At 39.3% G+C, this 13,747-nt stretch overlaps 1 protein-coding gene across 1 annotated transcript in view; it reads right to left on the bottom strand.

Moving 5' to 3' along the window:
- Positions 1-10,814: 10,814 nt before the first annotated feature.
- Positions 10,815-13,747, bottom strand: part of TMEM156 (transmembrane protein 156) — a 13,595-nt gene continuing 10,662 nt past the window's right edge. The window contains exon 6 of the mRNA XM_009072908.1: positions 10,815-10,912. Within this exon, the coding sequence (XP_009071156.1) occupies positions 10,815-10,912 (98 nt within the window). The remainder of the gene's footprint in view (positions 10,913-13,747) is intronic.

Genomic DNA, 13,747 nt, shown 5'->3' with positions numbered 1-13,747 from the left:
TTCTGTGTTTGAGAGAAAAGAGAAACCATGTATCTGCTTTGCACATGGTAACCTTCTTGGGTCCAGGTAAGAGAGGACAGAAAGTTCTGTTTGTGTCTTACACTAAAGTGGTCCCTGTTCTATTGTCACACTCACTGTGACTTTTCCATCTTTTGTTATTTAGAGAAGAAATTTTCATTCTCCCTGAAATAAGGTTTATTACACAGAACCTATTTTCTGCCACCCTGTAGTTTAACAGGTGTGAGATCTCTTTCTGGGTAAGCAGATGATGTACAGTCTTCAAATCCACTTGTACAGAATGTAAAAAAACAAGTTATAGCAATGTGAACAAAACGAAGAAAATCCCCCTGGGAGCTGAAAGGGCAAACAAAGCTTGACATTCATTGGTATTTACGCCATACTGAACAGCTAAGATTACCTCAACACGGGAGAAAGCAGGACACAGAAAAATGCAGCCAGGAAGCAAACCCAGTAGCTGAAAGGTAGGACACAGCTCCCACCAGCTGTCAGATCCCTGACAGTTCTTCCTGGCATTGCTTTATTTCCCAAAGCAACATTTCAGAGGTTTAGTACAAGATAAGGTTTAGCTGATGCAAAACTTTTAATCTCTGTTTTCTGAGTTTTGAGGGGAAGGAGCAGACTCTTCTCTCATCACCCTGTCTGGCTGCTGGGAGAGACACACACTTGTACTTTCTTGACCAGAGGTCATTGTGTATTCATGCCTTGACCCAAAACAGCTTCTCAGTGTGGATTCCTGGGGACCATGTACTTTCTCCATATACTTGGTCATGAGCAGTTCTCAGTTTTGAAGGTATGGAGACCAGTGAAAGCTTTCATACCCTGTAAGAAGGCCTGTTTCTTTTGCTGGTTTTCTGTGCTGGCAAGCAGAATATAATACCTGGTAGTTTATTTATCGAACCGATTGTCAAGAAAAGTCTAGTGTTTTCACACATCAATCATGATATCCTGGATTTATTTTTGCTTTAATTTGATGATTATTTTTCATCAAGAAGCTTTTCTGTGCAAGTTGGAGTAGATCAGGTATCTGTGAGCATCATATTACTGCCAAATGAGTCGTGGAACAGAACAGTGACTGTTTCATGTTGTTCCTATGCCAAGTGAATGTTTTCAGACACAAATGAATTTAGTCACTTTTTGATACAGATCTTTTTTTTTTCTCTGAAATGCAGTTCAGAATATACAGTGTTAAACCTGTCAGAAGAATGTGCTGACTCATAGTGGTGCTTTTTAGCAGAAGCTGAACAGTTTAGTATCAAAAGCCTCAGGGGATAATGTTTGAAATTATTAAGGGGCATTCTTAAGACAAAGATTGCTTGTCTGAGATATTCCTTACTAGGGATTTCACTGTCTTGCTTGTATTATGCATGCATGAATGAAGTACCTTACCCTAAAGAAAAGAAACTATAGAAAATAATGTAGGGACTTAAGGTATTTACATCCATACGGGGTAGGGAGGGAAATAGGGATATTCCATCTGATCTTAGATGCAATCATCTTGTCCTAGGAAGACTGAATGCTCTATCTTTAAATCCATTTTAGGTAAATAATAGCTCAGTAGAAAAGTGCTATGTGGATGTAGCCAGAATACTTTGTTTACACAGATTTGTATTTTTCCATCAGTCAAATGAATCATTTGGGATGCTGAACTGAGATGGTACACTAAAAAGGAGTGGTTTGAAGAGTGATGTGGTGGGAGGATATACTCAGCAAAGTAATTTACTTTCTGATACTGTGTTTTACCTTTGGAGTGATGAGTGTGATTTTACTGGGAATCTGACAAAAACAGATGTTGCCTTAAACTTTTAATGGAGAGTGTTCTTTTTTCATCACCACCTTTTCCCAGGTCAGTGCACCTCGTGTGCCTTGGCATTTGGCAAACAACTAGGTTTTAAGTACTTGTGAAAATTCCCTCTTCTCTTGAGCAGATCTGTTTTCCATGGCATTCCATTCACTTTAGAGCACAGCCACCCTGTTATGCAGAAACAAAGGAGGCAGGCTTAGAGCTAGAAATAAATCAAGATGAAATTTAAAACAATGTCTGTATATCTACAGCCTTGCAGATGATCCACTGTTACAGGTCATCACTGCAGGATGAGCTGGAAGTAGATTGTTAAAGAAAGTCATTTGCTGTATATTAAGGATATTCGTTTGGTTTTTTTTTTTTTTGCAAACAAACCAAAGCAAGCTGTAATTGTTTGCTGCTTTTTAGGGTATAGTCTATTCATGTGTAAACATCTCTTCCCCATGAGTTCCTCCTACACTCCAGCATCCATTGCTCGAGACAGCTAAACAAAAGAACTGTCTCTTCCACTTTTTTTCACGCTGCTTAGATCATCCACTGAAGCTGTTAATATCTTCCTCTAAAATGTGCCTCAATCATATAATACAAACTCACAGTCATTACCAGTTGAGAGGCTTTTTAATGATGTGTCACCAGTAATGTCCAGTATCACCCGCCAGTCAGGATCCCTAACAACTTTAATGAGTCTGAAACACCACAGTATTTGGAGTGACAAATGCAGATTTTTCCCCTTTTTTCTCTGATTCACAGAGGTGTTTTTAGCATCCAAGCAGTCACCCAGCTCACAGGATTATCTCTGAGACATTCCGGTTCTATTTCAAATGACAGCCCTGTCCTTTCTGTTAGTCTGAAAAGAATGAAAGAGTGGAAAAGGACTTTCCTGAGTTCTTTTTAAAACCATCTCAGAGCAAGGCTTAACGTGACACCATCAGCCAGTCTGACCTACTTTGAAATTCTTACAGTCTGACTGGAAACACTTTATTCTGTCTCAGGTCAACCTTTGTTGCTGAAGCTGCTTTTATTGTGCAACCTGCAGATTTTCCATGCTCTGACTCCTACTTCAGCATTCATATTGATGATGGTGTACAATTTTAGAATTAAAATTTGAAAATAAAATGTCAGAAACTGAGGTATATCAAAAGGATGGGAGAGGGGAAAATTATTTTCAAAAGAAAAAACAAAAGAACATGCTCTTTGGAAATCGGAACAATTTTTGAGGTTGGATTAGGAAAATGCTCTCTAAAAGAAATTTTCAGCATTGTTCAGAATAAACAAGAGATGACATCTGATTAGCTCCAGCAGAACTGCAATAATGGCACTTCTGAAGTAAACTGAAAATCTGCATGAACTTGAAGGAAGGAAGTCAAAGATGAGAACATTAAAAGAAGAGCTCAAAGGAATGAAGACAGCTAATTTGATCACTCTGGATCATTCTCCTTCTATTGCCTACACCCCAAAAGTCCCTGAGCACACATCTGCTAAGAACTCCCTATTAGTCTCCCCACTTTGATCTCCTTTTCACAGCCTTTTGAGGAAATGCTGCAGCAGACTCAAAGCAGAGCACTAGCTGTTCATTCTGCCTTTCAAACATTGCACCCAAGGAATACACCACAACGCGACAATGATGTGCGAAAGGATTCTAAGAAAACTGCAGCAAGGACTAGTCATAATTCTTAGTGAACTGAATCTGCTGCTGCTGCTCTTAAGAGGAAGGTGTGAAGACATTACTCAAACAAATGTGCCATTTCTCTTTTGCACCACAGGGTTGAGGCTGAAAGGCTCTTGACAAAAAGGTGCCAGTCCTGGAGTCAGACTGTGTCACCTAAGTGAAAGCCAGAACACCAGGTATTTCAAATAATTTCCTAACACCTTCAGAAGCCTCTCAACCCATTTACTAGACTTGGGAAAATGCAGTCCTGCTCTTCCTGCCCTTTCTTGTCTCAGACACTGCATCAGCAGCTGATCCAGTGCTGGTGTTTAAAGTGGTCTGTGCCTTCCCTCCAGTTCCCTTACCAGTTCAGCCCCATGTCCATTTTGCACATTCTGCATTCCATCAGTCCCACCTTCCCCACCAGTTTTGTTCACCTCACTCTCCTCCACCTTCATATCTCCTTCCCCTTGCTGGTTTCTGAGGTTCTTCCCTCCCTCCTGCCCATCATTTTCACCTTGAGTGGCTGCACCAAGACATCCTTTCTCTCCTCATTTGTTCAGTTCTGAGAAAGCCAGAGATGAAGATGAGGAATTAGGAGGACATGGGAGAAGAGAAACCAAGTGGATATCAGGAGAAAAAGGTAAGACACTAAACCAGTTGGTTTTTAGTCCCCTCCTACTGCAGCGTAAAGAGGTTGGACCAGATATTGCCTGAAGTCCCTTTCAACCTGAATTACCTTAGGATCACATATTTTTTCTTATCATCCTTATCAATGTCTTGCCATTCTTCCACTATTTCTTATAGTTTGGATCATACTTAGAAGACAAAAACAAACACTTGGAGAGCTGTGGGATAACTGTGGGCACTAAAATAGTAAGATGAAGTTTATCTGTCTAAGGAAAAGGAAAGAGGGAGGTTATAGGCAGCAAGAATAATGGAATTAAATTATAGGAGAAAGGAAATTAAATTGGGGTCACAAGGAGAAGGGCTGTCACTATCAAGATCTCTGGATTACTGAAGGGGAAAAGCAATAGATAGCTTGAATCACTTCAAGCATTTAAACACTGACCAAAATGGCCTTAGCAATTCTGCAGTGATTTGAGATAAATATGTCTCTTCATCTGTAAGTTGCTGCTCCACAGTAAGAAGAAAAAACAAGCCAGAAACAAATTGTGGGAGGTTTAATTTATAGACTGTATTAAAAAATCCATTTCTGAAAAGTTAAAAAGTTATGACCACAGATAAACTAAAAAATCCATTTCTGAAAAGTTAAAAGTTATTATCACAGATAAACAAAAAATTATCAAAAGCTTCAAGGAAGTATTTTTCTCTCTTTTTTTTTTTAAATACAATGGTAACAGTAGAAACAAAGGCTTCAGACTTATCCAACTAAATATAAAAAATTCCTTATGCCCTCAAATCATTCCGAAACTCATGTTCACAACTATTCCTATTAAATCTGAACTGCTTGGTGAAGACTGGAGAATGCAATTTCAGAAAGCTTCAGGAGGTAAAATTCATATATTTGTAAGGGATGGAGGTTCTGAAGTATTAACATGATGCTAAATTGCTGCCTGTCATGTCTGCAATGGGCAGTTTACAGTCTGTGCATCCTGATGGATTTAGCACAAGGGAGTCTGAAGTCCTGGCCCTGCAATTTCTGTCTCTGCCTGGTAATTGAGGGCTGAGCTCTACCCACAAATCATGTGTTAGCACTGAAGGAGTTTGGGACCCTGCTCAGCCCAAACAGCTCCATTACACTCCAAGGAACAGGAAGAAATGGAAAGTGAGGAAAAGTTCCAAGACATAATGAGTCTGAATGCTAATGACCTAAGCTAGTACAAAAGATAAAAATGCAATTTATCAAAAAGTACAAACCCCATTTAGTGTCTTAATGAGTTATTAAAAAATAATAACTATGTTGTGGTTTGAAGCCAAATTACTACTTTTCCACATTTTTTTCTCTACCCACTAAAATGTTGCAGAAATTATGATGGTGTTCCTGATTTACTGCAGAAATTAACATGTTTACTACAGAATTCTTTCCTTCTGTGATCCTTCAGTCACCTTTCTCACCAGACAGAAATTGTTTCTTTTAAGCATCTTAGTCATCTAGAGCATTAAATAGGCTGAAAACTCTGCTCATTTCATGAAAGTAGAGGATAATTCCTCACTTTAAACAGACCTTCTTATTCTATGGAATATAAAATAAATTTCTTCTCTGATAGAAAATGTAATTATTGCAAGGATTATCTCACAACCACATGATTAAGTATGAATCCTGAATGAGCTGAAAATAGATGAGAAATATATACTCTCCTACTGAGGTTGTTTCTGCAGCAAAACATGTTTGTCCATCATTCATATTTTCTTAATACCAAATAGTTCAGGTGATGAACAAAATGGAGGTATTCAACTAAAATGCATAATTGGCATTCCCAGGAAAAGATGGATAACATAGCTCCCCAAACTGGAAACAGAGATGCTTCCTTCTGTGGTGTATGATGTGTCTTCTTTCATCCAACAGTGATGGTATTTCATGTGGCTAAACCTGAAACTAAAGAAAACAGTATCAGAAAAAAGAGCAGGTTAATTAGGTCTTTCCTAAGTAATTCAATATCTAAATGTCATAATTTTGACTTCCACAGTAACAAACTCTCCTCTTCATTAGAAAAGAAAACAAGATTGTACTGAAGATGTAGACAAATTAAGCAATGGACATCAGACTAAGCAGAATGGTGGCTCAGGTACCTGGGTGAGATGTTCACTCACTTCCAGGGAAGCTGTCAATGGAAAGATGTGCAAAGCCCAAAGCTTTCCTGGAGAACATCCACCACATCCACCTGGCTGAAGTGCTCCCCTGTGCTCAGCTGCATTTCCCATGCTCTGCTGGTACAGAGCGGGACAAATTTGGAAATAATTAAATACAAGCATTTTTTTCCAGATTCCCAAGTGAAATGCTCCTCAGTAATCATCAATGACACTTTTGAAAATTGGATTGCAGCTCCCAAAGTAGCATGTGGTGAGGAACCTTGAAATATGGAAATGCCCAGATCCCAGTCAAGCTCATCTTACATTTTAGGGAAGTGCACAATGCTGAGGGCAGGGGGTGAGAGGTGAGGAAGCACAGGGTTCTCTACTTCTTACTCTCACAGAGTGCAAAAGCAAATGTAGCTTGTCACCAGCTCTGGTAGCTCATGTAGCTGCAGGCCTGATAACAACATCTGTCTCCATTTTCTTTTACATCCTAAGAACTGGGATAAGAAGTGTTCCTTGGCTGTGAAATCATACTGGAGGCAGCAGCTGCTGAAGTGAGCTAGAAAATGACAAGCGTGGGCAGGATACAATGCATCAAAAATTGATGCTGGCTGATGGAAGGGTGGGCTTAAAAATCCTGCCCAGTGCCCCTTGCAGAATGATTCTGCCAGCAAGCAGCAGTGCTTCCCTGCAAACCCTCTGTGTCTGTTCTGGAGAGAAACACATCCCAGCATGCAGTTTATGCAGGACCCACTAATGGTGCCAAGTACCCTGGAATGTGCTCAGCAATCTGATTCTGTGAGCTCTTTCATACTGAGAGGAATTTTCCTTTTAATGTATGATTAAGATTTGAATCTCTTATAGAAGCAGGAACAGAGGAGGGATTGACTTCCATGATACTTAAAAATCAAACATGTAATTGAGTGCATACAGCTCTGAAAACAATTGAAAGCTGCGTGAGGGCATAGATTATAGAATCACAGTTATTTACTGTGACTGAAATTATAGAATCAATGAAAACATAAAAACTGATCTTATAAAAATGGCCAACTGGCAAACCCAGTAGGTCAGTACTAGTAGGAACTTCTGCCTTCAACAGCTTCATATCAAATTTTATGGTAACTTTAACCACAGTCCTATCACTTCAGAGCACTGAAATTATGCTTTTCAGAAAGTGTCAATAGGATAATTGGAAGGATCCCAGCAATTTGAAACCACACCTACTGTTCTTCACAAATACCTGCATGATTTATAAAAACAGCTTAACTGCAATCTTTCCCTCACTCCTGAGCACACTTGGTACGTGTCTTTGCTAGAATGTTTTGAACTATGAGTTTCACTGCATAATTTCTGCATAATTTCTACCTTCTGTTGTTTGTGTGGGTGTCTTGCTTGAAGACAGATGAGAGAGAGATCCTTTTAAATATGAAAACACTTTTGTAAAGCCACACTCACAGAAGGAAAAGCAGGCAAAGCATATTTTTAGTTGTATTTTTAGTGATGGCATTTAAAGACTCCTTCAGGAATGCAGCAGGGGCCAAAGCCCAGGTAATACCCTAGGTGGACCTGCACTGAATTTTCATGGCATTAGACTGGAATATACACAATCAAACTTCTAATTTGCCTTAAAGTCTACATTCACTGGGTAACCAACTTGTCTTATCTAACTATACAACTACAGTCTCTCAGAAGGAAATACAGAGACATGAAACACCTTATGTGTTCAAGGATCTCAAAGCTCTCTACAGAGAGAGGTGGAAGTGTTGATGGCAAAAGGCAGTGTACTAAAAATCGTTGGCAATTGCTGATGTGGAACTTTCATTAGCTTTTATGCAGCCTTTGACATGTCTACCAGTTTTATTAAAAGAATTAATGGGATATAGGACACCAAGATTGTTTCATCTTGTCCTTGGGGCATTGATTGTCAAAGAGATTGATGCAGTAAATAGTGTTCAGGGTAATAGTGACCAGTGTGTGTGAATTTGACCTAGCAACAGCTCAGAGCGTAACACTGGGCACTTTCAGGGGGAAAAAAAAAGAAAAAGGGAAAAGTCCACAACTGTTGGCTTTAAGACACTGAGTTTTTCTTCTTTCTTTCCTCATAAAATGGCAGCACTTCATCCAGGAACTGCCAGGTCTGTATCTGTCTCTAATTTCCCTAAATAGAACACTGTTCTGTCCCTGGTCATTCATGAAGTCCATTAATGCTGCTTTTGATTCAGAGAGTACAGTGCTGCTTCCCCTTAAACAGGCAGAGGACAGCAGTACTGCAGGGGAGGGCTCAGAGTTTATCTTCATCCCCACTATCCCCAGTGGAGCTCTCTCAGGTTTCTAGCTCTGGCTAGAGCTCTTTCCTTGCTGGAGGCTCTTGTATCAGTAGTCTGAAATGCATGTGCTTCAGGGGAGCAGCTGTTAGTGTGATACCAAGAGGATAATTTTTGATCAAGAAGCTCCTGGTATACACTCCTTATCTACATCCCACCTCCTTCTTCAGAAAAAAACCCCAGGTTTTATCAAAATGATGTAGTCTAGAGCTGTCTCTGTCAATCCTGGGAGTTTAATCATTTGGCATTTTTCAGTCTCAGTACTCAACTATTCATGTGCAGTCAGCTCCTCCCTGGTGAGCAAACTACCCTTTAGCAGCATCCTAGAGACTTCATAGAAACAAGCCCAGCACTCATGCAAAAAGCAGACCACAATCTCCTTTCCCAGCCTAAGGACCTAGCTAGCAAGCTTTGCTCCAACTGCAGCATCATCTGCTGCTGAGCCACCCACAAGCACAGTTAGTAATGAGTTGAATCTGACCTTATCAGGTGAAGGGGGAAGTGGTTTTGTTGCAGGAAGTGTAGCAAAACTAAAGCAGAAAGTTCTATTTATTATTTTCACAGAGTATTTAGCTCTGAGACAATATTCTTTTGAGATATGCATTCAAAATCTAGCATGATAAAAGGCAAGATCTAGGTCTGAGTTTCATCCTCTGCAGCCACATCCTGTAATAATATTTCCCCACAATGTCATGTAACATTATAATTTCATGTATTTGGCATTATTTTCACCTATCTTATACAGAATACAGGTGAGCACTCCCTTAGCAACATATCCTGTTACAACTGTAGAAATGTCTTATTTTTTAACCTGAGAGTAAATCTTCTCACAAAAGGCCAATTAAGGTGTGCAGGTACATGACACACAGGGATATGGGAAGATAACATTTACCTGAGAGCCAGTTGACAGATATCAGAAATAGTCTAGTACTGAAGAGGTTGGGAGGAATCCCTGGAAGAAGCTGCACTATAGGAAGGCTGATGGGGCCTGGAAAGCACCTGCTCAGTGAGCAGAAGCTGAGTCCAAATGGCAAACAACTAAGCTCAGACCATCTGAGAACTGCCCTCAATTATGTCACAGACTTCCTGTGTCATGTTATCTCTTTGTGCCTCCTGATATCCTCACTTTAAAATAGTAGTATCAACAACTTCTCATCACTGTAAGTCCTCATAAGATGGATGGTTGGCAATCACTTCAAAAGCAGTCACTAATAATAGGCTGTCCCATAACCTAGCTGGCCTCTCTCAAATGCCAAAAAATAATCTAACTGAATTATTAATTTTTTCTGGAAGTGCCTCATCTTCTTTCAGCAATGCTGTTCAAAATTTCTTCTTCAGCTCTGCTCTCGACATACAATTTCATCTTCATGGTTCCACATGAAGCACAAAAATCAAGCTGCTCTTCCATACACCAATTTTTTTAACACAATCAAAAGATAGCATGACATGATATTCAGTTTGCAATAAAACTCCATCCAATTTAAACAGATGTAAAGAAGGAATTCCTTAAGATTTTAACCTAAAAAAATCACCATACACACTAATATCACCTGTGCAAGCAGCCATAGCCTTGTCTATGCAATTGATATATTAGTCTGTATTTCTTATTCAAGTAGCATCTCTTCTGTTTCTAGGCATTACAAGTATTTTCAGGCAGAGAGATCTCTTACTGCACATTTCTTTCCAGACTTGTTTCCTTATATTTGGACTTCCTGAAAGAATTACTGGAGCACAAGGACTGGAGAAAGTTAGAAGTGGGAGACTGGTTTTAGTTCCAAGAGGAAATCAGCTTCTTGTCCTTCCTTCTGACATACAAGAATGACAGACTGATCGATTTCTTTTGTTTGGGGAATTTCATCACCAAGGTATTTATTTCAAAGATGTGATTTTCTTCAGGGATCATTTGCAAATTGCTTTTTTCCTCTGCCTTTGTCAGAAACGAATGTCAGCAGAATGTTGAAGTGTAGGACATAATATTCTACACCAGAAAAAAAGTGTCAGAATTTGCACTGGTGCCTGCAGGATCATACAGGGTTTAATAGGGTAACACATTTGATTATAGATGACTTCTGGTAGCAGAAGGAAAATTGATTCTGTTTCCCTGCCACCTCACTCTCACAAAACCCATGATCAGGTTTTTCATGTCATATATTTGGCTAGAAGAAGTAGTGATTTATTTTGAGCAGATATTGCATACTATTAATTCTAAAAATGTGAGGCAAGCCAGAATAATCAGTGCTGTAAGGTATTTACTTACCTTCTACAGTTGACCCACATGACAATGCTCTTGTTCAGGAATTACAGGCAGTAACTTTGTAGTCTGTGCAGAAAGTGAAGTCTGTGCTTTGCTGGTTTTCACTATTTAAAGTTAAAATAATTTTATCCATATTATTAAACAGCAAATACATTTGCAGAGTGTTAAACTTGAATAAGCAAGTTGGAAAATAATTGAGACCTATCTGAACACAAGGCAGAGGTGGACAGAGTTTTTCAGAGGGATTTCAGTGCTGAGAGATGCAGATACATGTCAGGGACTCCTGGAAGTACTAACCATGTTTTGTGTATATTTTCCTCTTAGTACTAATAGGACTACAACATGCTGATCAAAAGTCTTTCTGGGAAGCAGCTTGAAGGCAAATAACTAGCTCCTGAAAGGTACTAGTAGTGAAAATCCAAACTCATGCAAATTTGGGATTATATAAGAGCCCCCCAAAATACAAACCCCTACATTTGGCCAGTGAAGTGGAAATAACTAAAATTTAGAGTGTGAACTTCCTGATTTGTTTTCAAGGACAGCCCAGATTGCCACATGTGATGTGCTCTGCTCACTTGTCATCCACACAGGGACAGCTACTGGGTATCACCCAGTTGTTGCCAAAGATGATAACCTCAGAAGCAGGAAAGGGTGTGGTGATGCCTTTAGCACACAGATAACACAGATCCTGATGTGATAACTTGCTGGGATGCAGATAAAGAAATAACAAAATAGCCTTGTCAGGCAAATAACACGGAGTTGTTGATCCAATATGTTTTTCAAATAACTACCATAGAATACAAACAATATTTTAGCTCCAGGTCCATCCTGTTCCTGACCATCCATTATGACTGTAAACCTACAACTGTGTTTATACTGAGTTGGTAACAAGAGGATAAATTGTGCCACTTATATTTAGCTACATCCTTTCTCCACTGACTGTATCATTTGGGCTTCTCTCTTTACAAATGCAATTAAAAAGTAGAGTTTGGATCTTGGCAATTAAGCAGCTGAATATGAAAAGCTGAATATGAAACTGAGGTGGTTTTAAAAAAAACAACAACAAACCAGTGGATCTTGTTTCACTCTCAGGATGAACCTGCAGAGCATGGGAATGTAGACTGATATTCCCTTCAGTGTCTGTGTGTGCCAGTGATCACATGCAAGCAAACCAAGCAGAGAAAAGGCATCAGTGCTCTATGAAGAGCACACAGGGGCTATTAAAACCTTCTGCATCCTATAGATTTTATCTTCTCATCTGAAAAACCAAAACCCCCCCCAAGAGGTAATAAGGCTTCACATTTTTCTCTGGAAATGTTGCACCTCAGAAACATATAAGTCTGTGTTACATATTGAATACTATGACAAGCTTTGCTTTACCCAGACTTATTCATGTAAGTTGCAGAGGAAATGACAACTATTCAGCTATGTCAGAAACTGAGAGAGATCAGAATCAATTAGGTGGTGCTTCAGTTGGCCAAGGCTAAAGGAATTTCTCCTTTATTGGCTTTGCATGTGTTTGCTGCTGTAGAAGATGTATCTTTCCTGTTCTCTTTGTTTAAAAGCAAAGAAATTGCAGAACACAAGGAGGAGTGGGTGAACTCACTGGCATGTCAGCCCTGACACTAGAGCCAGCATTTGCTTCTATTTCCAACCTGTCAACTAACCTGAAGCTGTAGCAACACATTAGAGAGATGGCAGAATTCCCCCTATTTCATCTAATCTTGTAGGAGAGGAGCTATTATTTTAATAGGATACCACAGAAAACAATACAGGAGTTCAAACGACTAAGGGGAAATTTGTCTTGTTGTTTCCTATGTGCAAATTACAGCTGTCAAGCCCACTTAGATCAAATGCTGTGAATGTCACAAAGCCTAAACAGTCCAGGAAACAATTGCAGGCCAGAAACCCTGAGGTTTTATTCTGAGAGTCCTGGTTGTCACCACGAGCCTGCAATGTCCTTCTTTCAGGATGAATTATAAAATTACCATCCCTCAAAATTATCTTTGCATTACTGTGAGCAAACAAGTGAGTCAACTAATCCTGTATTTGTATCCTAGAATGTAATAAACCAAACTGTGGCTCCATGAGAATAGGAATGGGACCAGACCTTTTTCTCCAACACACCTTGTGCCACTTTCAAAACAAGATAAACAAAGAATGTCATTCTCATGCTAGGAAAAGAAGATGTAAATGGGAATCTATAGTGGTAGAGTTCTAGTAACATAAGTTCCCACTCAAGTATGACCCATCTAATTATATTAATGAAATTTCCAGACCCTGCTAGGCAGATTCCATCTAGGAATTAAATGCCCTGATTTATGCAATTTGATGCTTGTGCAACTTCTTTTTTTTTAATCATACAGCATACAGTTCACACACACTGTCCTACTCCCAACAAGTAATTCTGCACCATGTCCCCAAGCTTATCTCTGTTTCAGGATACAACTATATGAAAATAGCTACACTTAATCAGTTAGTAGTAGTGGAAGAGGTACTAAAGTGGTTTGGTACCAATGGGTTAAGGAAAAGGAATAACAGCAGGGTAAGTATAACTGCCTTCCCTTTATTTGCAACTGAGGCTGATTTAAGCAACAAGCTGTGAATGACAATTCAGCAGTTTCTATCTAAGTTTTTTTTAAAACACTGTGGGGAATACTTACTAGTCCTTCTACCTGCTATTATCAATTTATTAAGCTGTTCTAAAACCTCTTCTACTGCCTCTTCAATTTAAGAAAGCTCCTCAAAGACATTCTTGCAATAAAAGGCTTATGTGAGAATCTCACTAAGACTCTCTGTAGTGACCACTAAAGCAAGGAAGTGACTTTTTTTTCAATGGGTTATTTTCCATGTGTTACTACTATCAAGTCCTGCTTGATAGGAAAATGCACTGTGCCTGGAAATACAGATCAGCCACTTAAAGAATACTTACTTCTTGC

Source organism: Acanthisitta chloris, unplaced genomic scaffold (genome assembly GCF_000695815.1).
Source record: "Acanthisitta chloris isolate BGI_N310 unplaced genomic scaffold, ASM69581v1 scaffold2194, whole genome shotgun sequence".
Classification (NCBI taxonomy): Eukaryota; Metazoa; Chordata; class Aves; order Passeriformes; family Acanthisittidae; genus Acanthisitta; species Acanthisitta chloris.
Note: the sequence above shows the minus strand (reverse complement) of the source record. Positions and strands in the feature narration are given on the sequence as shown.